At 40.9% G+C, this 27,603-nt stretch overlaps 3 protein-coding genes and 1 long non-coding RNA gene across 6 annotated transcripts; 3 read left to right on the top strand and 1 right to left on the bottom strand.

The window, feature by feature from the left end:
- Positions 1–3,143: 3,143 nt before the first annotated feature.
- Positions 3,144–13,544, bottom strand: LOC130531264 (uncharacterized). Its single transcript, XR_008952057.1, has 2 exons — positions 12,932–13,544; positions 3,144–4,215 (listed from the first exon to the last, which is right to left on the bottom strand). It is a non-coding gene; the product is annotated as an uncharacterized LOC130531264 (long non-coding RNA).
- On the top strand, positions 4,982–17,816 carry tmem33 (transmembrane protein 33). Its single transcript, XM_057043188.1, has 9 exons — positions 4,982–4,991; positions 14,348–14,394; positions 15,072–15,141; positions 15,357–15,451; positions 15,545–15,732; positions 15,994–16,061; positions 16,172–16,305; positions 16,550–16,633; positions 16,837–17,816. Exons 3-9 carry the CDS (start codon positions 15,094–15,096, stop codon positions 16,964–16,966), a joined length of 747 nt encoding a protein of 248 aa, XP_056899168.1. The 5' UTR covers positions 4,982–4,991; positions 14,348–14,394; positions 15,072–15,093; the 3' UTR covers positions 16,967–17,816.
- A 500-nt stretch (positions 17,817–18,316) lies between these two features.
- On the top strand, positions 18,317–23,448 carry bbs7 (Bardet-Biedl syndrome 7). 2 transcript variants are annotated; one of them, XM_057043185.1, is made up of 19 exons: positions 18,317–18,881; positions 18,986–19,051; positions 19,140–19,202; positions 19,307–19,482; positions 19,551–19,737; positions 19,817–19,886; positions 19,970–20,077; positions 20,193–20,323; positions 20,650–20,734; positions 20,887–20,989; positions 21,090–21,282; positions 21,373–21,447; positions 21,524–21,592; positions 21,741–21,880; positions 21,962–22,126; positions 22,226–22,335; positions 22,421–22,524; positions 22,623–22,746; positions 22,932–23,448. In XM_057043185.1, exons 1-19 carry the CDS (start codon positions 18,846–18,848, stop codon positions 23,063–23,065), a joined length of 2,139 nt encoding a protein of 712 aa, XP_056899165.1. In that variant the 5' UTR covers positions 18,317–18,845; the 3' UTR covers positions 23,066–23,448. The 2 variants fall into 2 exon arrangements, with proteins under 2 accessions (XP_056899165.1, XP_056899164.1); XM_057043184.1 differs by having other exon boundaries at positions 19,817–19,889.
- Positions 23,449–23,914: 466 nt separating this feature from the next.
- Positions 23,915–27,185, top strand: ccna2 (cyclin A2). Of its 2 annotated transcripts, XM_057043187.1 has the most exons (9): positions 23,915–24,020; positions 24,327–24,541; positions 24,950–25,199; positions 25,310–25,416; positions 25,501–25,724; positions 25,802–26,006; positions 26,090–26,203; positions 26,462–26,595; positions 26,666–27,185. In XM_057043187.1, exons 2-9 carry the CDS (start codon positions 24,332–24,334, stop codon positions 26,715–26,717), a joined length of 1,296 nt encoding a protein of 431 aa, XP_056899167.1. In that variant the 5' UTR covers positions 23,915–24,020; positions 24,327–24,331; the 3' UTR covers positions 26,718–27,185. The 2 variants fall into 2 exon arrangements, with proteins under 2 accessions (XP_056899167.1, XP_056899166.1); XM_057043186.1 differs by having other exon boundaries at positions 23,953–24,541.
- The last annotated feature ends 418 nt before the right edge of the window (positions 27,186–27,603 follow it).

Below are 27,603 nucleotides of genomic sequence, written 5' to 3'. Positions count from 1 at the left end.
TGCAAAAGAAAAATCACGAAACGGGCCAACTTTGATGGCCCCTGAATATATTGGGCACTCTGTCTCAGCTGTGTGTTGTGTGTGTGTCTGCGTGTGTGTGAATGTGCGTGTGCGTGCCTCCAGCAGCGGGTGGGGGGCAGTAGGGTTAAGTAGGATAGAAGGCACCCATACTTCAGATTGGCAGCAAGCTGCCGCAAGGATAATCTAATCAGGGGATGCAATTCAATTAGCCAAGGGTCTCTGGGGCCACTGAGCCAGGCAGCCGGTGGCAGTGCTGCTACCGAGGGGGCTGCTGCCTCCACTACCCGACACCCTGACGCTAGCCTCCGACGGGGGCCCTGGCCGCTCCGCATGAATGCAGATGAAATTTGAAATATGAAAATCTCCAATAATTTATGGAGGATGTCAGGAACACAGAGCCAAGCTGCTGCTGCTGCCGCCGCTGCTGTTGCTGCCGCTGCTGGCCAAGGGGAGAGGGGAGGGGGCGGAAGGGGGAGAGGGTGTTGTTTTTCTACGGAGGAGATATTGTCTTATACAGCTGCTGCTGTAAATATTGCCATTATGATGCATCTTACAGGGAAGTGTAAGAGTGCCCTAATGAGAAAACAATCCATGTTATTGCCATTTAAGTGCTTTCTTGTATTCTTTTTTGTCAAAAAAGTGTCAGTACGGTGGTTGTACAGCCTGTTCACTTGGAATATTTTATAAATCCAATGACCACATACAGTGAAAATGTTTGTTACTACTTCAGCAACCACCACGCAAGTCATTTGCTACATCAGCCTGATGAAATTTTCCTGAATTCGTTGCCCCGCTGGAGACATCGCTCAAGTCCATTGCTAGTTAATGTTAGAAGACAGACCGTTATATTCTAAGCAGGCACTCTTTTCTAGAAAGTGTTTTTGTGCTTTCTCAAGTTGCACCTGTCAACCCCACACTGACAAAAACACATATTATTTTGCTCCTGCTATGACATTCTCAGAAACATTAGCCTGGAAAAATGACGGTGGACTTGATTCAGTTATATAGCTGGAAGATGTCCACATAACTCGGGTTGTAGTTTGACATGTTTTGGCTTTTATTTTAGGTTTTGACTCAAACTTGTCTGCCCGCTTCAGTGAAAGAACCTGTCATTGTGCAGAAAGAAGCTAGTTTAAAGCTAACTTATCACAACAAAGGAAGACAGATCCTAGTGACGGTGAGGGGTCTTTACATTATTACACTACATTTTGTATTGAAATAATCTTTTTTCGTTTCTATTTTTTACTGTTATTGATAACATAGACGGTATGCTGTATAGTGTGCTATAATTTATTTGCGTGGAAATTAGTAGCTAACGAGGATCATTTGGCAGAACTTGGTTTTGCTTGTCAGTCCTCAGACCTGTCTTTGTTTTTCACCCAGCTCGTGTGCAGACGTTACTCCTCCTCTGTGTGACGTGCTCGTCCTCAGGAGAGCTGATGAGAGCTGGAATAGTGGAGGATAGTGGGAGGAAGTGCAGGGGTGAGATACGATGAGATACAAGATGGAAAGAGAAACCAAAGAAAAGAAAGAGAGAGGAGAGAGAGATGCTCTTAGACAGATTATTGCTCATTAGAGGCTGCCTTGCACCACACCATTATGTCACGAGAAATCCTTTTTCATTTGCACAAATTTGCTTGGAATTTTTCTTATTTAGTCTGACCTCCATTATCAGACCAGGAAATCAGATTAGCCTATGATTATTCTATGGCTCCGCTTGCCAACATCTTCCCCCACCACCACCACCCATGCGTCCAACGCCAGTGGCTCAGAGTTGTCTTGGCCTTTTGTTAACCTCGGCCCACCAACAATGCACACAACAACAGCCGCATTATGAAATAATTCAGTGATGGCTCAGCCTCAACGCTCACACACTATTAGATTTGCTCATGCTGCACATAAACACGTTTCCTTGTCAGTCACCAGGAGGGCATCTCAAGTTATAGCCCTCTTGGAGGAATAAACCCTTAGATATTATTCACGTGCCATGCGGATGAAGTCTGATTAGATTTGTAAACATGTTTCCCTATTTTGGAACAGGGATTTGGTTGTAACAAGTCTGTAAAGGCCATTGTAACAGGCTGAATGTAAGCGTTACTTCCACTTCTTTGTACCTGTATTGGTTGTTTGTATGTGTGATTCAATACCTTAATTTTCATTGAATAAAATATAAGATGTCTTATCAATTTCTTTAGGATTTTTTTTTCACTAAACACATCAATGTGATCTGATTTAATTTGAACTAAAGTTATGATTTAATGTGAGCAGACTAGTGGTCATTTTTAGTTACACTGTTAATGTGTGTGACATCGCTTCGTTATTGTTCGTGGAGGACAGCATAAGTAAACTTAACGGGAAACCAAAATTTCTTTCCGTCCATTTTTCCGCAGATCACAGAACCCAGAGTAACGGCTTAAATACTCCAATCTGACATCTAAATACTGCTGAAGGAACAGGTGGAATGGTTTCCCATTGCTAAATAATCACTCCAATTAGGCAATTAAAATCGGAGACGGAAATCAGGTTATGGATATCCCATGAATAACACACCCCCCCACACACACACACAGGCACACACTAATCACAAATCAATAAAGACAATTTTGACTGCTGTGCTGTCGTTAACCTTACTTTTGAACTGCTTGCACAGATTTTCTGCAGCTTTAATTGGCTGCAAAGCAATAAGGTGTAATTTGTTGCGAGTTAAGCAGTTTTGGGGCAATTAGTAAACAATGTAAGTCATTGATTGGAAGGATGTTAAACTTAATAAGTCAAATACGAGTAAGTCTGGCAACAGGTATGCGATCTTTAAGCCATCAGTTAACATACTCTAACATATGTCAAATCAGCTAATCTCAATCTATTTAGAAGTGTTCAAACTGTTTTCAGGTCTGTAACATCAGGATTTTAAAGAATTTATCATTACAAATTGCATTTCTGCTTTTGATCTCTCGTTCGATGCAGAAATGTGACGCAGGTTTTATTATTTTTTGACTCGGAGTCATTAAAACAGCCATGGGCCCTGTATGTCATACGCAGTACACTTTCACAATAAAATCTGTAGATGAACTCTTCCTTTATTTTTACAGTCATCTTGGAATCAAAGAGATTCAGACTACACATTTTGCTCTGAAAAAAATGTTTTATTTAGAATAAGCTCGTGCAAAATCATTTACATGGAATCAACACATGTTGGTGTAAAACCAAAGAAATACTGATCATTTAAACTCAGTGGAATCTGATATTTCTACATGTTTTAATCCCTCGTATATCCAGTCTATGAACCCGGTGGAAAGCCGCTCATCGGGCCATTATTCGCTGAGACCTCTTCTCTCTCGGATCATCATCCTGCCACCTCCAGCCAGGAGATCTGCAGGACATCATGTAGCCATGCTGGAGATGCTGAAAGCTGACTTGGTAGGAGCAGATTGCTGCCTAATTGTGCTTTTGAGAGCTGCTGAGAGATGAGGGTTACAACAGGGCTTCATGTGGTCTGGGGCCACAGCAGTGGACGCGGCACCGATGGAATCCAACCTAGCAGGGTTTCATTGATGTGCTGAAGCAAAGGTCAACAGAGTTATGCATCTGTAGGCTGAATGATGGCCACCAGGGTCGAGGCAGCAGACCCTCAACCTGAGCACTTTTGTATCTTTTCTGGCTTGTGTGTGTGTGTGTGTGTGTGCGCGCGTGTGAATACCAGCCTCCAGATTTCATCCCACACTCTTGCTTCTGCTTCCCCCTCATTATGCATCCTGAGACTGGATGATCCATCTCTCCCTCTCTCCCTGTATTTCTCTCTCTCCATATCTTTCATCCCTGCATCCCCCCTCCAGCACTCCACCAGCCAACCCCTGCTATTTTCACCCCACACACATCCGTCGCTGCACTTATCCAGCCTCAGATGGCTGCTGGCTCGATAGATAAATGGATTATCCAACAACAGAGCACCTCTCCTTCTCTCTTTCCTTCTCTCCTTCTCTCTCTACGCACTCCTCTAGCCATCGGTCCTTGGAGGCGGAGGGGGCCCTATTGAGCGGAGCCCAGGCTCTCCACTAGCCAGGCTCTTTATTGAGGCGTCTATGGGGCTTTATGCTGCCAGCGCTCGGCCTTGCCCTCGCCATCATCAATCATCCTCGGCTCCAGGGCTGCTATCACGGGCCAGACAGGCGGCCAATCGCAGCTTTCCAGGAAGCTCTATAGGAGATGGAGAAAAAAAGCAGAGGGGAGAAAAATGAGAGAATCTTTCTGTTTCTTTTGCTGCCAGTCTCATGTCTGATTTGATTGGCATCTTGTGTACCTTCTGGGTGCATGACCACACTGGTATTAACCAACACTAGTCCATATGGAATTAGATTAGCTCACCAAGTGAGATTCAGAGTCATAACCACATATGAGCGTGTTAAATAATAATTAGAGCAGGCGTGTGGCAGCAATGCAGTGCCTTTATGAAAAATCTATATTAATCTTGTAAGTTTGAATTTCAGATGAGTTTACAAGTATTGCAGCTCAGCTATAAATCCCCAAAGAAATCAAAAGAATATTCTCGCAGATTAAGCCCGACGAGGTCACGCGAAGCTCCCTGACACAACAGTGGAAGTTTCTGCAAAATTTCTATGCCAAAGCTCACTTTTGTCTTTTTCATCAATCCTCACCAGTATGTCGAATTTCTACTCAAGTCTTAACTTGATTTATTTTGGTTACTTTTCTCTTCTTTTTTTTTACTCCATCTCTCTCCACAGCCCTGAGCTCTCTCATCCTGCTCCATGAGGAATAGGCGGAATCTGATTACAGACCTATTTTACAGCAGACGCCAGGGCGCAATAAAAGGAGAGAGAGCACGGAAACGGTACTCGGCCCATCAATTAGATCTCTATTAGCAGCCAATGCAGACCTCACCTCAGGAAACGCCGTGGCCCTGAAATTAAACAATTCTTCAAGACCGACAACCCAGTCAACTCTGCTTCATTTGAGAAAAGGTGGGAGAAACGTATGCTACACGCGTGTTGTAAAATAAAAAAAACAACTCAATATACAACCTACAATAATCTAAAATTAACAATAACCATATAAAACATATAATTGAGTGGTAACTTTTGATTATTGGTTTTTAATATGTTGAAATTGGAAGGGTTTATAGGACAACTTCATCATAATAATCTGGTATTAGCTTGTTCAAAGTAACCTTTAAAACTTTATGCTCTTACATTTAGAAGCTTATTAATGACACCAACAAATGTAAATATGCAGTAGTGAAGCAACATTCTGCTGTTATAGTGTTTTCCTGTCCTAATGCATGCTTTCTGTGCCATTAATCTCCAACTGTTGACCTGTTGACCTGAGGCAGGACAAGATGTCAATATTAGATGATTAGCATTCAGTATTAAGGGAGATGTTTAGGGAGGACACTGTGAGTGCTAGAGGCTCCTGCGCTTACCTTCTAATTACACTGTTAGAAAATGTAATGGTTTTTACGTCAGTGCAATAACAACAGCAACAATACAACCACAATTATAGTTCAGTAAACAGGAAGTGGTTGTTTTGTGTCAAAGCAAGGATCCTGAGTGTCCTCTGCAGACCCGCTGGATGTTTGGGTTGTTATCCTGTGTGTGTTTCCAGCTCAGCCTCACACCTGCCATTCTGCCTGCTAATCCCGAACTGTCCCGAGGCAAATTCAGATCATTATGTCTCCATTTGAAAATAGGAATCTAAAGGGTTATCCTACTTATGTCTTTGAGATGGATGGAAGGTTTAACTTTTCTTGCCTAATGGTTTCGTCCCATCCATTTCTGACGTAAGACCATGAGTCATAAGTCTGTGAACAATCTTTGCCTGTTTCTCGTTACACCGCTGCACGTATTTCTCTATTTGCTCAATCAAAGGATGGCCATTTATCATCGAGAAGGACAGCTTCGTATTTTCTACCTAGCCCGCTCGGTTCCAGCACCAAATTCAGCATTTTTATGGAAAACTGCAGTCATTTTGATTGATGAAATCCAAAGATGTCCAAAACAATCCGGGAGATCCCCAACTGTGGCGCACCGGCGGGGTGCTCCACTGTTGCCATTGTTCCTCTGGAAGAAAGGAGCGCGTCCTGAGAACACCAGGGGGAAGAAAATCCTGATTTTCAGTTCAAAAGAGGCCAAAAAGCAGCATTTCTTTACAGGCAGTGGGAAAGTGGAGGAAAACCTTCTCCATTTGTGGATGGCAACAATACTTGTTGACTTTTTTTTCTCCTCGAGACACATTGAGCTGTAAAGACCCGCACTAATAGAAACAGGCCAGAATAATGAATTGATTATTTTACTGTCAGGGCTTGATGTTATTTCTGTTCTCGCCTGTGAGCCATCTGAATGACTGGTGCAACATGTCCCTCTGCATTCATCCGATTTGTGGGTGTACAACCTCATTTTGTGTCATGCCACAGCCACAAGTAAAAAAAAAGAAAACATGATCCTTAAAACCGATTTCAAGACCATATCTGGTCACAGCTTTTATTTACACACGCTTGTCTTGTTTGCGGTGATTCATAATGTCACAGGAAATGTCACCTGTCTGGACTAATTGGCACCTTCTGTTATTAATATCAGGAGTGTGGCTCCCTTTTGCACCCGCGGAAATAAGCCCTTATTGCGTACTTAATACAGCGTCACCCAAAGGGAGATTCAATAAATCTCCCTTTAACGGCGCTTCCCCTCAAAACTCCTTCAGGCGAGTGGAGGCCGTGTCAAGATTGCGATTGTGCGCCAGTGCTTAGGACCAGCTGCTCCCAGGACAGACAAGCCCTTGTCAATTAGGCTGTGACAAGCAGGTCCTCCAAGTGCCTGCAGGCGCTCCACCAGCCAGCAGTGTACAGTCCACGCAATTAGTATCAATTTCTGTCGAGACCTCCTCGGAGCGCGCAGACACAGGCCGGGTAAATGGCCAAACATTGTCCAAATAACACCGAGAGCCACAAATGACAACGTGTAATGGGGCCAGTGTTAAGCGCGCAGCGCGCTGCGGGGAAAGAAAAACGTTTAAGTTTGGGAAGAGCAGGACAGAAACGCACGTTCTAAATCCCCAAACCTGCACACGTTCTTAATATTTAGGTCAAATGATTACTTATCCCAATCAATATAATTTACCCTTATTTTATTTTAATATTTTAGTTATACTGGACTTTGGGATCTCCTATATAAGTAAAATATTTACATTGTTCACATACCGCAATGAGCATCAAACTTACAACTTCGTTTAATCACCCAATTAAATGTTAATTATCAATTGACAATTATCACACCGCTACATGCTGCTAATGTCTTGCTCAGGTTAATAAACTTCTCAAGAAAGCCTCAGGTGATGGTTAAACCTATTTAAAATTAGCTACCATTTTAATATAACCACCACAATATCTCTCTTGTTTATGTGACTTGTTGGCACAATTTGATCATTTTGGAAGTTGCATCTTTTGATTCATGAATAAATAGAAATGGAATTGTGTGTTTTTTAATGTAATTTAGAAATGTTAAGGCACTGATGTTGACAGCTTCTGTGTTTACTGATTTGTGTCGGTGATGCTTTTAGTTTACGGTCCTGGTTTGTTCAGGCTTTTCAGCATAAGAGCCTCAAAAGAATAGTAAAGTTTAAATTGATCAAGAAAAACAAATGCCGGTTTGATTTCCAAAATAAATAAATGAACGTACTGGTAATTTAACCGGATGGATCCCGATAAACCCAAAACTAGCAGTTTTCCCCCTTTATTTTGGTCCCTGGGAGAGAGTAAATAAACGTCAAGTCAACACTGTCACAACACTGACAGCCCATAGAAGGATTGCTCACCAAGCACCCTTTGTAAATGGTGTCATCGCTAGCAGCTGGCGGTGGCATTCCCGGGCCTTGGACACTGCCCTTTGGCCCCTGGGGGGGTTGGACTCCGGACAGGGCGGTCCAGTTGTCTCCACAGCGCCGCTATAGCTCGGGTCAGCGAGGCCAAGTTTCCAGCAGGAAAAGCTGGGGCAGAACTGGGGAACAAAAACCCCAACGCTGACCAAACCAGTGGGATCATTAGTCGGAAGGTTTGTTTAACTAATTAGCAAGCTGGGCAGCAGAGGGAGGCTTGTCTAGGCGACACGGACGTCAGATATTGCGAAGGTATGGACCCCCATTGCGCGTCAACGCGAGTGAATGATGCACGACCGACTGGAACACAAATTATAGTTGTGTTAAAATACGCGCAGTTTAGAGGAGACGTGGAACTTGATAATAACCCCCCCCCCCCCCCCAAACACACACTCTAATTTAATATAATGTCCAGACGCAAGTCCGCAGCCAGAATGAACCGGGGCCACTCAGTTTGTGAACAGTAAGACGTTCTTTAGAGGGGAACATTGTTCTGTGGGCTTCAAAGTACAGGATGGGGACAGGGCAGCACACTGAAGTTCAAGAACAGTGCAAACAGCACATGCCAACAATAGAAGTCCCACAGAATTTAGCTGCGGCGGAGCAAAAGAAGTTTGGGGGCGGGGGTGTGCGCGTCCCGCGTTAAATATGGGAAAGTTTGGGGAACGAGGTCGCCGGGTCAAGAAAAGTCAACAAGAGAGCAGTCTTGATGACAGAAGGAATTTGATATCAAAAATACATAAATCTTCAGCTGAGGGCAGCAGCATAATGGGCACAAAGGAGGCGAGTGTTAAAGTCAACATGGATTTGTTGTTGGCGATTAAATGGATCGGGCCAAGTTGTTAACATTTAGCACAAAACCTTGGCACCAGAATGGAGGTTTAACAGAAAAGAAAAGGAGGTTTCATTGACGGAGCATGGCGCTCAGGTCGGGCCGCTCACGCGTTGGGAAAGCTGCGGTAACATTTTGTGCGTTTGCGCGCCGATATTAAGTGTATGAACGTTTTTAATTCGCATTTAAACACGATTATAAATTCCAAAACGGGCCTTTCGTGACTCGACATTTTGCAACTTTGGGGGGTTTTTAGTTTCTGTGGTGCATTTTCTCTGCCACATTCGCTGCGGTTTGGAGCTCCTGCTCTGACCCGACCTGCGCGTCCAGCTGCTGGACTGCAGTGTCACCGCTTGGATATCCATTAGCCACAACAGAGAGATTAATCTTCGCATCTCAAGAAATAGACCCACATTTGTCTCCACGTCCCCTCTGACTGCTGTGCCACACTGGACGCAGCGATGAGAACTCTGTCTGACCTTCGCCCTCGCCCCTGCGAAGCCCTGCAAGTTCCATTGCAGTCGCAAACAACTCTGAATTCCATAATTCTTCACGAAAAGGCACTATTAGGGAAAAATCCTTCCTTTTTGACAATTTAATAGTGCAAACTAATCATCTGGTTGACACGGGCCATTCATCTCCGCACAAGCAGACAAAGACAAGGCCTTTTCCATAGGTTCGTCTGGATCCTGCCGTCAGACCGGCCTCTATTTTGAGATCAAGTGCACAATAAAAGCATTGTGGCTGCTTAATGGCTATGTTTGTGAAGCCACCCAAAACCCAACGTATTAAATGGTTTTTTTTTTTAGCCCACACCGAGAACGACACCAACGTTGAGAGCAGAACTGGTTCCAAGATGACCGAATGGTTCAAAACTTTGCTTACCATCAAAACAAGAACAAAGGAAGAGATTGGGTGATAAAAAAAAAAAAAAAAAAACTGAGCCCCACAAAATTGCTTAAACCCCCCAAGTTATGAATTCGTTTCTGAATCAATTTAGCGGTGCAGGCATTTTCCAAACATCATCTTGCGGGAGTAACAAGACAGGGAAATTGATCCGGTGAGACCTCACCTCTTGGTGCGCCTCAATAAAAGAGACATCAGCCTCTCCCGACGACTGTATAATTTTTAATATATATGCAATAAATGTTCAATTTGTTTCCAGAAATGACGGGAAATAATAACGTCAAAATTTAAAGCCATCCATTACAGCCAAACAATGCTCATGCATACGCGCTCTAACGCGGAGGGCTTTGATTAATTCCCCTACTGATTGTGTTTGATAAAGCAATAACGTTACAGCGCTCCATTTTAGACCACTTGGACCTCTTTTGCGCATTCTAAAACAAACGCGATGCTGCCTGCAGTTTGGATTTCAGAGGAATAAAGACGTATCAATATGTATGTCTCAAATCTGCCGTGCGTTAAACGGCTCTTTTGTCCGTCCAGGTGGGGTCCGCGGTCCTTCAGGGTGAATTTAAAGCATCAAATTATCAATGCTAACCAATTACAGCTGTCATGCTATTTCCCACAGCAGTAGTCATTTAGAAAAACAATATTAATCCTCACACCAAAATCCCCCCAAAGAATACAAACATTCTTTTCAGCTAATTGGATCTTATTGGTTAGAAAAGCTGACATTTATCCATTCCATGAAAGAGTGAAATTACTTAATTACATGCTAGTGACCTTTGTAAGAGGTATCAAATAATGTTTTTTTCAAAGCCTTTTCAAATAGAGAGTAATAAATGTGTCGTTTCTAAATTTTCTACTTCAAATAGGAAAAAATGTAAAATAAAATGTACTTGTGTTATGGCAATGGAGGAGGCAGATTTTCACCCATTACAGTAATTAAAGGGTAAAGTCCGACACTAATTCATGTAGGACTGTATCAATGTCTTTAGGACGCGTTTGAGTGGTGATTGTCGCGTCGTGTTATGTCCTCTTGGAATATATATTTCTTTTTAGAATTGCGGGTCAGAAGTGCAGGTGAATGCGAGCCTTGGGGCACGGGTCTCAGATCACCGTAGACCTCCACACAAAGTGCATTAAGTTGGCTGATCTCTCTCAAACCATTTGATTAATTCGCTCCTATTGAAGCACAAGCGAGCAAGGAGTGGTGGGACGTGACCAATGACATAATAGGCTCTGTCAAACAGCCTTGCAAAACGCCCAGACCATTTGTGGTGACAATCCTGATGCCATCAGAGCCATTGTAGCCCCCATTCATCCCAGAAACAAACATAGCTTTAGTTCTGGAAAAGGGAAAAATCAGCTTTCTGGTGGTTGGTTTGGTTGACGTTTGCCTGTGGTCCCCAGGATCTCTGCAGCCAGAAAAAGAAAAACAGCATCTTCCTCCTTCTTCCCTTCAGCACCACTCCCAGAATAATAGATTTTATGTAACACCCATAACTGAAATGAAAACTGAATACATTTACTACGCTCTACAAACTAAGTTTGTTCTAAAATATGTCGGAATTTTCTTTATATAGATTAAATACTCTCATCTAAATAGGTATAAAATGCGCAGAAATGTGCGACCTAAAATGTGCATAAAGAATGAAGACATTTTTTAATGAATATGTATATTAAATAAAATAATGGGGTGATTAAAAGTGACAGAAGGTTTTCAAGCTTGTGCATCTTTGATTTACAGTGTGTACAAAACAGTGTATTTGGTCAACAAGTTCACTCAAGAGATAATATAACGTTATTTTAAAAAAACTGTATATGTAGATATAAATATTTTAATTAAGACTGATATCTTTGATATCGAAATTCAACAAAAACATACATAAATAAGATAATTTCATAATCACTGATGCTAAATGTGACGTTTGTTTTCGTTTTTTTTTTAAAAAATATTTAAACTTGTGTATCTGAAGCTACGTGCCAAGGATGTGCACAATAACTGACCATAACAGAGTTTAAATTAAAAGGCAATGACAATGTTCTGAAATCCATACATGACATTTTAATTTTCTTTTACTTTAATTTGAAAAGTTACATATTAGCTCGAATTTTAGAATCGTTATTACAAAATTTATTGAGTGTAAATTCTTTTGAAAACATAGACTCTGACGTATTCGTGTGTATTTGTTTGTCATTAAATAAAAGTGCTTTGAGTCAGTATAAATCAGTCCCCCCGCCGCCCGTTCAGGCCTCCTCTTGAACCTTCGGCTCTTCAGCTCAGCCTAACAAAGACATAAAAGTCTGGATAACTTCGTTTCTTGTTCCTTTAACCAGTTTGAGGGAAATTCACCATGTCCCTCTTTTCCTTCGGCTCTTTCTTCTCGTCGTCTTGCGCGCTTGTCCCCATTTGGAGGCCCACCACACCCTGTTTGTTTTGGCCCGATTGAAGTGGAGACGGAGATGGAGCGGTTACAAGCGCGGTTCTTTCAGCCCAAAACACTTTTCATTTCCCTTAGAAAAGCTCTAACTTTGGATTGTCACTCCCTCTCTATTATTCTAGGACTCTGATTTTGCTCAGAGAGAAACGCATCATCGTCATTATTATTATTATTATTATATTATTATTATTATTAGTAGTAGTAGTAGTAGTAGTAGTAGTAGTAGTAGTAGTAGTAGTAGTAGTAGCAGAAGAAGAAGAATATGCTGTTTATGTAGGTTTTTTTACGTAAGGAAAAGATAACATTTATGGGTGGGAAATCATCAATTATTAGCTTTACAACTTGCAAAGCATTCATTTTGATAATTAACCAAGACAGAAACTGAGAAAAGTCTGAGTAAAGACAACCAATTCTGATCTTTAATTTCTCAATCCTAAACTGACCTCCTCAACAATGTCACATACAGTCTTTAGAATTACCCTTAAAGATAGTTATTGTTAGACCAGATTCCTCCTGAAGTCAAGAGCGTCGATCCCGACAATATTCCAGCTTTGACAATATGTGACTCGTCGTCATCATAATAAAAAAGACGATTAATGTGCTACCTTCAATGCAGCGCATCTCAATAATAGGTTACAGTATGAGCCTCTCATCTATGTTCCAGCATTTTTCTCTCTAACGATGGTGAAGGTCCGAAGAGAAGATGACGCCTAAAAACCCTCTGCACTGATGCGCAACAAAATCGGAACGATGGAAAAACAAAACTAACGACAGTGTTTTTGTTTCCAGGCAGAATCAGCGACGAAACATAGAAAATGCATGCGAGTCAGAACGCTGCAATCTTACTTACTCTGTGCGCTGAGCCGAGCCTCCGCGGTTTAATTACAAACCCTAATTTCCCATCGCAGATAGTGTCAAAAATTCTGCAGCTATTTCTCAGAGATTCCGTTTAACAAGTGGAAACTTAGTGTCCTCCTGCACCATTTTATACATGATGAGCCGTCAGTAATGGGATTATTAAACAAAAACGTTTCAGGCGCTGGCGTTAACCTTTTTTAATGCCTAATTAGGTTTTGCAAAGAAATAATTAGATTCTACAGTGCTTACACTGCCTATATTTTCAAATGGCGTCTACAGCAAACACATCATCCGGCGACACTCGTGCCAACAAATATGCGGATATATGTGCCGCAGAAGCAGTCAGATGTATGATTTTAAACATGTTGCGACCAAATAAGGTGCACTTAAAGCTAAAATAGTTATTCAACTCTATCCGCAAGGCTGCAGAAACAATATTCTCTGGTCTAGCGCTCCCTCTTGCGGAAGACTTTCAAATCACAACGAATCAAAACAGAATATTTAGTATGTGATGGATTAGAACTCGCTTGTAATTCTGAAATACCTGGAAAGCCCAATGTTTTCCACTAAAGGCATGCGTTAGCTCCTGTTACAATCCAAAGAAGGTCATTTATCTTGGGACACTGAAAACCTGGGCGTTCACCGCGCACATGCGCATTTAGGGTCCAAAGTCCCTAATAATTTTATTTTTTAAAAATGTTATTGGGTCCAGAAGCTATCTAGTATTTATTTACTGATCGCATAATTGTCATCCTTTATATTTGGGCTATTTTTTAATTCCAAAAGCGGAATCTGTCTGGGTAATTAAATGGCAAATCAATTTCATTGTGCATATGAAATACTACACAAGACCAATCTAAGCAATATTAGCACTCCTCAAACTGTTGAAAACGCACTTTAATATGAACGACTCTGGAAATGCAGTATATTCCTTTAAATAAATAAAGTCACGTGTATTGTTGCATTATGACGAGCTCTTTCCTCCTAATCGTAATGTCAATGTGATATAGATTACCTTACACTTTGATCAATAAAACTTGGATCTGATGCTTTTTTTGTAAATGAACTAAAATAAAAATATTAACCCTACTAAACGTTTATTCTTCAGCGGAAGTTGAAACACAAAAAGCGGAAGCAGCGTGACTGAAAGGGGGCGGAGAAAAGTGTGGAGATTTCAAAACTATCGCGAGATAAAACGCAGCCGAAACTGAGGGATATTTTTTTTATATGATGGTGACGCCACCACCCGCCTTAAACCGTTTTGATTGGTCAGAATAAATGACCGAAATAGAATTTATTGGTTATATCTAGTTCTCACTAAGCCAATCAGAGGCAAAGTGGAGGTGACGTGTAAACCTTTACCATCCTAAGAAAGTAAAAGTATTTTCCGAGGTCAGCTGATCAATTACTGTCTCTCCATCGCCTGACCCCTTCGAGTTCAACACGAGAGTATTGGTGAGTTATATGTGTTTTAACGGGGACAAATGAATGAAAAACAACGATTTTAATTATGAGAAGTCAAAGAATTTTAAATGAGCGTAGAAACAATAACTTTTTAAAGAGCCGAGCTAGCTTTAGCGCAAGCTTCAGCATGCTAGTAACGATGGTAACAGAATATTCTAGACCCACCTGCTCCTGGCATTAATCGACACCATGTTAACATGAATTAAACCCAGTCCACCATTTTTCCATCTATTTAAAATACAACAAATGTCATTTTATAACCTGAGCTGTAACGTCGTGTCAGATTCACTCATTTGGCAACACGTTACTTTTGCAACACAGTGCTGATCTAGCGAGAGCTAAGTATGCTAGCGTAGCTAACATCACCGGCCATGCTAACTACCGGTATATCTTCCGGTAGTTAGCATGGATGGCTGTTCATTCTCATAAGAAAATTTCTCGACATGTTTACCTAACAAATGTTAAGGTAAAGAATCGTTTATGTTGTTATTTCCATTTGCAATGTTTGAAGAAATGAAGCTCTCATTAGATGGAGACGTTTGACGTTGGAACGCTCTAAAACGGACCTGCTGAATTTCTTTCTACCTGTATTTGTGACTTTAAGTATTGACTGTTCAGTGTTTTTTGCCTCTTAATTTGAAAATATATTTTGTTTTATTCCACTTCAGCAAGCAGCCATTATTTCCAAAGATGGCAGACACAAATCAGCAAAGTCCACCTCCTCAGCTAGGGCCTGTGGTATGTAACGTTTCTGTTGTCCTCAAATAATCAATAACATTATGCTAGATCATTAATAGGCTTTATTCTGCTCAATGTACAAAAATTGTGTCTAGAGCTATTTTATTTTATTTTATTTTAAATGTAAAGCTGTGACAATGATGGCATACCAGGCCCCCCACTGAGAAAATGTGCTTGGATGTGTTTCATTTAAAATGATTTCTTTTTTTAAACAGCAATTTCTAATGAGCAACAAACTGGAGACTGCAATGTGGCTTTCACGACTCTTCACAGTCTACTGCTCTGTCATGTTTATCCTGCCCATTTTAGGGTAAGTTTTCCTATTGGTGATATTGACACACACTGCTTTTAACCTCCTTTCCCAAGCCTGGAAAACTCTAAAACATTTTAATCTGTTTTGCAGACCTTATGCAGCAGCTAACTTCTATCAGCGAGCCTTGTTAGCAAACGCACTCACCAGTGCCCTTCGTCTGCATCAGAGGCTTCCACATATTCAACTGAGCAGAGCTTTCCTGGCACAAGCTCTTCAAGAAGATAGCTGCCATTATCTGCTGTACTCGCTCATCCTGGTTAACTCCTACCCCATCACAAGTATCCTTCAAGTCAAATACAATTAGAAATTGCCTGTATTTAGCAGAATGGGACTTTTAGTAGAACTCCTCACTTTTCCCAGGAAGGATGCAGCATTGATGCAATGGGAAGTCCGTTCGATTTCAGATATCATCACTGATTATTATTATTTTAAAAAGCAATAGAAAAATGTCTCACTGACTCAAAGTTTGTGCCACTTACAACTGTAAAACCTTATGGATGGCACTATATTTTGATGTTATTCCTTAATGTTTTTGTCAGTGAGCATTTTCCCAGTCTTCCTTTTTTCTTTGCTTCACGCAACCACCTATACAAAGAAAGTCCTTGATGTGAGTATCAGGCAGTGGTGACTTTTACTGATGATGCGACTGACGTAAAACTGCTTATTATTAATGTAATGGTTGTAATTACACTTTTTGATCATGCTGATTCCCTGCAGTCAGTGGGCCCCAACAGTCTGATGTTTGTCAGAAACCTCCTGGACAAACTGGGATCCAACCAGCAGAACATTTTGAAGTTCATCGCCTGCAATGAGATCTTCTTAATGCCAGCGACTGTTTTCATGCTCTTCAGGTACTCTTTTTTTTTTGGATGCTTATTGTGAGGTTTGAACCATCGGCAGTTAAATAGTTCCTGATTTCCTTTCCTACAACTCGGTTGTGAGCAGTACTTTTCATTCATTAGAAGCATTGCGTTCATCACAATTATAGTAAATGTGTTTTGGTTTGGCCCCTTCAGACTTACTATCAAGATTGAATGTACTACTCTTTATTCATTTTATTGTATGGGCAATTCCACATTTTTTTTCTTTTCACAGTGGCCAAGGAAGCTTGCTGCTGCCTTTCATTTACTACAGATTCCTGACCCTGCGTTACACATCCAGAAGAAATCCTTACTGCCGGTAAATGTTAAACTGTAACCTATGCGATATTTTAATCCAGTTGATGGTTTAGCTGGGTTTATGGCTCAGCAGTGTAACTTTTCTACTGACTGCATACTGCTCTGTTGAACCATGTACAAGCCATCAATCAATTGGACCAGGCGTTTTATATCATCCACTGTAGTGGCAGAACTGAGTTTAACCTGAGTCTGTTTCCACTGCAGCACCTTGTTCACAGAGCTGCGAATTCTTCTAGAGCACTTCATCATGAAGCCAGCCTGCCCTATCTTCTTCAGGAGGATATGTCTCAGCAGTATCGCCTTCATCAGCCGTCTCGCGCCCACGGGGGTCTGATTTCACCTTGATCATTTCTTAGCTTTTTTTTTTTTCTCTCTCACCATTTGAAATTTTAATGGACAGACATTTCTATCAACAGAAAGAACTATTTTCTTGAATGTCAACGTTAGTCTACGCTCCTCCTGAACGGTTTGAGTACAGCTAAAAATCTACAGAAACATCACGGTGATAATTTCTTTCCCTGTTTTTAATGTGACCTCATTCAAGCAGTGGATACAGTTATTGGTGTACCCTGCATGGACACAATAAACTGAGCTGACTCCTATATTTATCAACCATTGTAATGTCTTTACACAGATGTCGTTATTTATTCATGAATTGTTCATCTATTAACGTTCTAATGTAACTTAAATGAATATATGCCTACAATGTATGATTATTATTGATTACTTTTCATTGTCCTAATACAGAGATTGAGGATGGGGATTTGTTTGCAGCTTCTAGAGCCATTTTCTCTTTTTCTTCATCTTGTAGTATGGTTTGCCTAAATGCCTCATGCTGTCGCCTGCTGTAACCACTCTTAACATTACACACTGTGTCACTATGTCAAAAATCAGAATTGAATTGAGAAACAAACCATCTGCTGTATTTTCCAATATAGTGAACATTTTGCTATTGCACTTAACAGATGACTTGCAAAATATTTGTAATTCTGAATACCTTTTGAAATTGTTTCTTAATTCAAAGACTGCTTTTAATTTCCCCCTTGCATCAGTGATGTACTCATTTGCTTAATGCATGTATTTTTCTGCCATGTTAAAGTTGATTTGCTCACAGAACAACCATGTTTTTTTTATGGCACAATTAAACCCATTTGTTATATCAATAAAATATTGACGGCATTGAATACTGGCCTTTTAAGTACGGTAGTTAGGTAGCTGTAATGTTAAAAATAGGTAGAGGTGCTGCAATCATTGCGGCTGATGTTGAAAAGCACACATTCTGTGAATGTGTTGTGTTAATATTTGGTGGACAATCTAAAGTGTAGATTCTACACGATCATCTTGAACACAAGCCATTTATGCAATCTTTCAGGTTAAAAATCCGTCCACATTAACTGTCCCCGTGAAACAGTATGATACATAAAGGTTCCTACCCCTGTATTTGCCTAAAGCTACAGAATATACCCTTCAAACTTGTGCGATGGTTCTCAGTTATTATCTCTAAATAACTTGAATGTTCCCTTGGGTCGAAACCTGTTGATTTCTCCCCACGATAATATTGTTGTCCTGTGCTCCTAAAAATACAACCGAGTCTTGTTTACGCGAGCGTCCGTTTGCTGCTTAACCAATCAGAGTACGAGAACATTTTCTGTCATTCTCTTTAGACCAATTGCGTCGTAGTTTATTGCGGCGACACTGTTGCCATTGGCAACCTGTCTATTAGGTATTCTGTATTGTGCAGTGAACTTTTTCTCTTCAATATTACTGTTTTTGCCTGCTATTACTGTGGCTACTGGCTACGTACAGAGCTCCAAGCCCGGTAAAGAGCTTGCGTTGGCTTCAGTCTTGAACTGAGACCCTCTGTGGTAAAGGGTTGTGTAATTATCTGCGATCAAACGGGTATTTAATCAGAATTACAGCGGTATTTTAATTAATGTCTCTCACGTTTTAAATGGGCAGGGCTACAAAAGGACGTTTACCAAAGCTGACAGTTGGTGCACGACTAAATCGTGTTAGCCAATAAGCCTGCTAGCCACTCTAGCACGTCGAGCTAATCTTCTTGCGTTCGATGGTTAATCCCAGTCTCCCTTCACCGTTATCATCGTCCAATGTTTGCTGCTGAATCACTGACGAGGACCACCTTTGCTAAAAACTGCAAGTTTATGATCGGATAATACCTACAACTTGTAAAAAAGATTGCTTAGAGAAAGAAGATGGAGATTCATCTGAACCGAGTTGATTACATTCAGGTAATTCCAAGTTTATTGTGAGTTGCTATTTAATTGACCAAAGAGTTACTATGTTCTTCATTATATGTACAGTAGTAATGATATTTCCTTCTTAAATCTGGCAGGTTGGTGTTACATCCCAAAAAACAATGAGGCTCCTACCATCTTCTGGAAAAAAGGCAACTCAAAAGGTGCTGCAGCCTTGTTAAAGGAATAATTCTTCCTGACAGTTTGAGATTTTATAGCACTATGCTTAATTGGTTGTTGTTGTTTTTTTAGGTTGCTATTGCTGATAATGATGGTGTACTCTCTTGTTTTGGAATGAAGAAAGGAGAAGCAGTGGTGTGTATTCTGTTGTCATTACACAGCCACTTTTATTCATCTTGTGTGGGTGTGGGTGGGTGGGTGTCTATCCTCTAACAACTGTAACATTTACTCTCTTTCAGTATTTGTTTAAAACGCTTCCAGGACGAAAAATATCAAGACTGGACCTGGGAGGAGCTGTGGGAACTCCACAGGAGAAGATATTTGTGTGTTGTGGTTCAATGGTTCGCGGATTCACAAAGAAGGGCAAACCATTCCTTGCTTTTGAAGCCAACCTCACTGAGAGCATCAATGCCATGTAGGAATGAATTGCAATTGACATAAATAATATGGCCATTTAGGTCTGACTTGTTTGCCCTTTTCCAGGCATGTCTCAGGTGCTGACCTATTTGTGTGTGCAAGTTACATCTACAACCACTACTGTGACTGCAAGGACCAAGACTACTTCTTGTCAGGCGACAAAATCAATGACATTACATGTGTATCCTCTGAAAACCTCACACGTGTTGTCCCAGTTCTGGCATGCCAAGATCGGGTTCTCCGAGTCTTGCAGGTATACCAAATTTACCAAAGCTTTTTCAGTTTTGAAATGCTGTGATCAGAATTTCTGCTTTTATTAACTTTTTCTGTAGGGGTCTGAGCTTGCTTATGACATGGAAGTGCCGGGCCCCCCCTCTGTTTTGGAACTGTACAACAGAAATGGTGGCAAGTCATCTTCTACTGTTACACCGTTGCTATTACATGTTTATGTTGCACAGATCTGAACATGAGCCATTTTTCTACAGGAGAGGAAATTGTTTATGGTACAACAGATGGTAAAGTAGGATTGGTTCAGATTGGTGAGCAATCCGCCACAGCCAAATGGGAGATCGACAATGTTAAAAAGAAGGGAGGTATGCGTTTCATACCAGGGTTTTATTTAGTTGCTCATAAATTCAAATATGTTTTGTAATGACAGTCATCGCAGTGTTAAAAAACACCTACATATACATTTTTGTCTCTTGTCAGGAATTCTTTGCATTGACACTTATGACATTATTGGAGATGGAGTAAACGATGTCTTGGTGGGTAGAGACAATGGGACAGTTGAGGTTTACGGCTTTGACAGCTCTGGTGAGCCCACGTTGCGATTTGAACATGTAAGTTTAATTACTTTTTTGGTTTTGATGTTATCCATTGAGCTATTTTTCACCGCAGAATGGTCAAGGTGCAGACAATAGCATTGCTGTTTTCATATATGTTATATCTATATCTATCTCTATACACACAAACACATACTGTATGTACATATATGTGTCAGCTCTACACTTACCGGTAATTCAAAACAAAATATATTATATATTAACTATATTTTTAAAAACTCCAGCTATATCAGTGTCTTCCTCATCTCATTCATGTTTGTATTCCAGCGAATGATTAAAATACTCTATTTAACTGGTGGATTGTCTGTCTTTCCTGACTTCAGGTGTTGTCAGAGAGTGTGACTTCCATCCAGGGTGGCTGTGTGGGAAAGGATACTTATGATGAGGTCTTGACTGTCACATATACAGGTTAGAAAAAAGAAAAACCTTTCTAGAGTCTAGTCTTTTTTTGACACTGTCTGACATTTATGTATTATTTAAAAGGCTGCATTTTAATGTAAAATAGCAAGGTAGCCAGAGATTTGCTTCTGTGTCACATTAAGCATTGCTACCTCTTTCAGGATGGGTAACTGGTCTAACTACTGAGCCTCAAAAGGCAGAAGTTGGCCCTGGAAATGAGATCAAGATGAGTAAGGAGACCCAGTCCAAATTAGAAACACTGAGGTGCCATCTTTATATCCTTGTACCTATTAAAATGACCCACAACGTAATTCCAGGAAGATGTCAGAGCTGATCCATCATGCAACCATCTCCATCTTTTCAGGGCAGAGCTGGAGCAGCTGCAGGTCAGAGTCTTACAGGGACGTGAGCAGTACCAACAGACCTCCCAGTCAAGCTCTGCTCTCTCTGGAGTCCCCATCTTCAGCATCAATGACAAGTTCACGCTATGTCAAGATGATGCCAGCTACAGCCTCACTCTTGAGGTCCAGACTGCCATCGACAATCTGCTGCTTCAGGTGTGCTGGTTATTTTAGAAGCTTTGGGATACAAATGTAAAATATCTAATCGGGCTTGGAAAATATAGCATAAAAGTGAATTGTGTGCAGAGTGACGTCCCCATAGACCTGCTGGACGTGGATAAGAACTCGGCTGTTGTCAGTTTCAGTGAATGTGATTCAGAGGTGAGCTTTCTCCTTTGACAGACTGACTGTCTTGACCTTTCTCCAGAAGTTGTGACTTTCTTTATTGTGTTTTCAGCAACCAAATGGCAACTTCCTGTTAGCGACATATAGATGTCAGGCTAACACTACAAGGCTTGAGCTAAAGGTAACACTTGAATAAAAGCCCATCCAGATTGTCACTTTTCAATTAAACAGATCCATAAAATATTATTTAATTGAAATTAGTAATTTGTATTGGCAGTTATGTATACCTTTTTATGCATAATTTAAAAAAAAGCATTGTTCTCTTGTAGGTGAGGTCCATCGAGGGACAGTATGGGACCCTGCAGGCATATGTTACCCCAAGATTGCAGCCCAAGACATGTCAGGTCCGCAGGTATCAGATCAAACCTCTGTCCCTCCACCAGCGAACACACAGCATAGACCAAGACAGGTAAAGCCATAATCTCATGGCAGTAACAGGACCATGTGGTTGTACTAACAAAGTGAGTTTGCCTGTTTCATTACCATACAGACCCATGAACAGGCTCAGTTTGGTGGGACAGTTCAGTTTCGCAGAAATTCACTCCTGGGTGGTTTTCTGCTTGCCTGAGGTGCCTGAAAAGACACCAGCTGGAGAAACCATCACTTTCTGTTTCTGCAACACATTTCTTGGGACACAGCTTGAAGCTACCTACTGGTAAATACGTGCACTTGAGTATATCTGATGGTAATTGAAACAGAATTGAAATCTCCAGTTCTTATGGATTAAGTCATCCTTTTTTATTTGTAAAATTAGCAAAGGAGAGGGTCATTTCAAGTCAGACAACATCTCCACCATCTCCATACTGAGTGATGTTCTCTCGAAAGAAGCTACAAAAAAGAAAATTAATCTAAACATTTCTTATGGTAAATATACTTTTATTTTATATCCAATGTTAAATGCATTTTTAGAATGCAAACATTTATGTGCTTGTTTTGCTTTGTGATCCAGATATCAATGACGACTCTGTCAACCACACTCTTAAGATGATACATCCAAAGCTGGAGTATCAGCTCTTGCTGGCTAGAAAAGTTCAGCTTATCGATGCTCTCAAAGTAAGTGTTCTGATAGGCGTTGTCTTAGATGTTTGGTAACACATTTGAAATCCCTTAATTTATTACTTACTGCCATTATATTTGTACTCTGATTTTAGGAGCTTCAGGTTCATGAGGGGAACGCTGACTTCCTTATCCCTGAATATCGCAACATCTTGGATGAGTCTGCTAATCTACTTGAGGAGTATAAGAAGCAACCTGCACACCTTGAGAGGCTCTATGGTGCTTTTTTGACTGTTATACTTGGGCTTCACTAATCACTTAACTGATTTTCTTCCATGTTTTATTTCCTTGTCTTTTCAAGGAAATGCTAATGTATAAACAGGTGTCATTTACAATGAGCCTGACATTGTATTTTAATATGTGACGAGGATTTATGTTAATACTGTTCCTTCTCTTTTCTGTAGGAATGATTACAGATCTTTTCATCGACAAATTCAAGTTCAAAGGGCAGAATGTGAAGACCAAAGTGTCCTCATTGTTGGAGATATTAGATAATTATGACTTAAACTCTCTATTGAATTTTTTCTCAGATGTATGATTATACATAGAAGGGAATCTATTTACATGCCTTTATTTTTGTAAAAAAAAAAAAAAAAGGATTTGTCTACCTGTAATAGCAGTCTTTGCTATGTTGCTTGACTGTCCCTTAAAATAAGTTCTGTTTTGTGTGCAATACTTAAATATTTCTGTGTTTTGTTAGAATTTAAATGGCAACGATGGTGATAAATTAACCACTGTCAGGTTATGAGCGTCGATTCCCTACCTGTTTATATTTTAAGTTATTCATTGTAGTTTTTTAAAGTTCTCTAGGACTTGTAAAATATTTGGAGTAAATCTGTACCCCCTGCTGGACTAGTTATCCGGGTGGCAAAATAAAAATACCAAAATATGGAAAATTACAATAAAATAAATTAAATCTTCTTTTGATACGAGACATTTTAGTTACCAAGCAGTACAGATGATAATATAATGGAAATTTGCCAGTGAAATGAGACAATCCAACTTACTTCAATACACATAAATTTTAGTCTCAACATAGTTTTGTAGATAAAATATTTCATAAAAATATCAAGTATTCTGACAAATATTTCCAATACAGTTGTCATGACTGTAGGCCTATGGTATTTTTATTCAGTCCACAATGCACATATAATGATGTTTTTCTCGGTTATAGTGAATAATTAAACCAACCTAAATTACTAAGAAGGTTTAATATATCCAAAACAAGATTTCCATATTCATTAATATAGAACACAAACCAAACAGATATTTTAATAAAATTACGCAAAAGCCTCAAACCGGTTGTGAATTTGCAATTAAGGAAATATTGTACTACTTCGGCTCCCGTACAAACAAAGACGTCACTCAAGATGCCGCGTGTGATTGGTGCGTTTCAATCCTCGCGGGCTACTTGAATTGAGAGAAAGGCATCGCCTCAATAAAATACGCTCTGGTAAATGGACAGAAGCTAGTGTTGGTTTTGCAACTTAGTGGTGAGTTCGTAACATACGGTTATGGCGACATAATACGTTTCGACCGTGCTGTAGGTATTGCATCGCTAGCTATGCACTTTCATTTATCTGCGTTGTAGTTAATGCGTCCCCGAGTGTCGTTGTTTCAGTTAAATTTAAGTTTAGTCGAGAACGAGTCATCAACCTTTCCGGCAAGGTAGCAACCAATGCTAACATCTTTAAATAAAACTGTCCACAAGTGATAACTAAACCTACATCACTTGGCGTATTGAGCAGGCCCGTCCAACAGCTTTAATTTCGAACATCAAGGAGTCTTTTATTTGAAAGGAAACATGTCAGGAGCTACCAGAGGTCAAGGAAGCGCGGCTAGCGAATACAACAACCAAGAAAATGCGTTGACAAGATTAAGGGGATCGTTGAAACAACGAGCTCCTTCAAACGAGAACCAAGAGAACCTTCCACCAAAACAAGCAGGCAACAGGGCTGTTTTAGGACCTTTGCAGAACAACCAGCGGTGTAAGAACCAGCGCGGCACAAAACAGGTTGGTTGGCGTAACAATGCTCGATAGCATGCCTAGCTTGAGCTGCTGTCTGCTAAATGTTGACTGTCTGGCGTTCATTTGTTGCCAACAATGTTTGACGATCTTGACAAAAGGTGACAACTTCTTGATATAGCTTAAGTGCCAGTTCTGAGCCAATTTTCCCCCTCAAATGCAGCGATACTTTCTGGCTTGCTCCTTAATTGTCCGCCATTTTACAGCTGCGATCGACACGAAACATTTTATATTATAGTTTGATATCGCCAGGCATTTATTTTGGTGTGTTTTTACATGCCTCCCTAACTCTGTTGCAGAAACGTGCCTGTTGTTAGTCTATTTGAACTGAGTTCTCATGACGACTGATTTCATGGTACAGATGTTTATCATGTGTTTGCGCCTTTCAATTCCCAGCCTTTGTCTTCTAAAAATGAAGACCTCAGCAAAAGCTGTTATGAGAAGCAAGCTGACAAACAAGCCCCCTTCCAGATTTTTGTGGATGAGCCCGACGCTGCCTGCACGAAGAAGCCTCCACAGGCGGTCCAACCTGTCAATGCAAAGTCGGCGGTGGAAGAGTCTCCCCTGGCAATCAGCAATGCTGTGGCGAGGCTTCGCCAGCCTCTGGCCAGAATTGATGTTCCACTGGCAATGGATGTCAGTTTCGGTGGGTTGTAAATGCATTGTGTACTTCTGACACAATGAACAGTGTCAAACTAAAGTTGCAAATTATCGTCATTCACCTGACTTGTTTTGAAATGTATACTCTTTGCTTAGACTCTCCCATGGACATGTCTATGGTTGAGGGGGAGGACAAGCCAGCCACTGTGAATGAGGTCCCTGAATATGCTGCGGAGATCCACACATACCTTAGGGAGATGGAGGTAAACTGGGCTCCAATATCCAAATGCATTTTTCCATCTTGCCGTTCTACAGATGTTTACATTTTCCATACTGATAACTTGCAGCTGAAAACCAGGCCAAAAGCCGGCTACATGAAAAAGCAGCCAGACATCACGATCAGCATGAGGGCCATCCTAGTGGACTGGCTGGTGGAGGTTGGAGAAGAGTACAAGCTTCAAAACGAGACTCTTTATCTGGCTGTAAACTACATCGATCGCTTCCTCTCCTCCATGTCTGTCCTGAGGGGGAAGCTTCAGCTAGTTGGGACTGCTGCCATGCTGCTGGCCTCGTATGTATAAGTTAACGCTTCAGATTTAATTTCCAAACTCTAGTGTAGTCTTGTAAGACGACTCATTCTATTTGCAGGAAATTTGAGGAGATTTACCCTCCAGAGGTGGCAGAGTTTGTATACATCACAGATGACACTTACACCAAGAAGCAAGTGTTGAGAATGGAACATCTGGTGCTTAAAGTGCTCTCCTTTGATCTGGCGGCACCGACCATTAACCAGTTTCTCACGCAGTATTTCCTTCACCAGTCCGTTGGCAAGCAGGTGGAAAACTTGGCAATGGTGCGTTTTCAACAATGTTGCATCTAGCATTCTGTTTACTGAGGACAAATGCAAAACGTGACACAGCTAAATTGGACTTTCAGTATCTTGGCGAGCTCAGTCTGGTTGATTCGGATCCCTTCCTGAAGTACCTGCCATCGCAGACGGCTGCTGCGGCCTTCATCCTGGCCAACAGCACAGTGACCGGCGGCTCGTGGGTGAGGTTCTAGCTGCAATTAGCAAGTAATATGTCAAATTCCTGTTTGAAATTAAGGCTGCATATGTTTGTAAGTCACTTGGGTTGTGCTGCAATTTAGGCATTTCATATAAGATTAAGTATTACAGAGGGTGGTGGGCTTTTGTGCTTTATGTGCATTGAGTTGATTCAAATATCGGATTCTAATATTTAAAACATGTTCTAGATTTTACAGAAGTTTGTCATACCTTGTGCAAATGAAATTTGTGTTCCTTCTCAGTCCAAATCACTGGTAGAGGTGACTGGATACACCCTGGAAGATCTGCGGCCGTGCATTGAAGATTTGCACAAACTTTACCTCAACGCTTCTCAGCACGCCCAGCAAGCCGTTCGGGAGAAGTACAAGGGCCCCAAGTAAGTTGATGCTAATGAGCAATTTATAGCTGGATTCATTTGAAATGAACTTTGCACATTTCTCTTCCAGATACATGGAGGTTTCTGTCATCCAGGCACCAACAAAGCTGCAGTTAAACTGATTTCAGAGTTTCCAAACCCCATTTACTTGTAGAGTTGTCTGTCTGAATTTTTTTAATTTTTTTTAAATGTGCACCAGTGATGCAGCCTGCTCTTCTTGGAGTAGAGCTGAATGTTCAGTTTTTAAGTTTTTTTTTTTTTTTTTATATATACGTGCAAGATGCCAGTTTAATCAAGTAATTCAGTCTGACTTAACATGGATGAGGCAGAGGTCATGTTGGTCTGCTATGGTCTACAATGTCTGACCCAGAAACTAAAACCTGAACGTTCACTTTGAGTTAATGTTCCAAGCAATTGTTGCTGTTTTACATGGCCTAACTTTTTTTGGCCTCCTTGGATGTAGATTAAAGTGTTTCTCTGCCACTGAGTCGGCTGTCTCTTTACACGGATGTCCTGGAAGCAATAACTTTGAGGCCGCCTCACTGCACTGTAAAATATGGCTCTTGTAAATAAAACATTTAAAGACTTCATTTCCAAGTCTGCATACTCATTGGCCACAGGGGGGCAGTAAAGCACCGGTTAACTGGTTTCTTCACGCACAGCGCTTCAGTGTTGGTGCGTAAATGTGTATTTTTTTAGCATTTGTAAATCCGCAAACTTGCATTTTTTAAATATCAATTTCCTGTAATACATCGCGGTTGTATGGACCGCCTTCAGCCATAAGTCCTTGCAAAGTAATGCTTCTCGCTATGAATCGCACTTTAGATGCGCGTTTGGCGAAGTTGAACCTTTACGCTTATCCGCCTGCAGTTTTTAGTGTCATGGAAGGACTCTTCCTCATCAGATGTTTTACAATGCAGCCAATGGCGACCGTCTCTCTCTCCGCCCCCCTCTCAAACCGAGGCTGGTTTAGTGTGAAGAGACCAGATGAGGAGCGCAGCTGGCTGA

This window comes from Takifugu flavidus, chromosome 9 (genome assembly GCF_003711565.1).
Source record: "Takifugu flavidus isolate HTHZ2018 chromosome 9, ASM371156v2, whole genome shotgun sequence".
NCBI lineage: Eukaryota > Metazoa > Chordata > Actinopteri > Tetraodontiformes > Tetraodontidae > Takifugu > Takifugu flavidus.
Note: the sequence above shows the minus strand (reverse complement) of the source record. Positions and strands in the feature narration are given on the sequence as shown.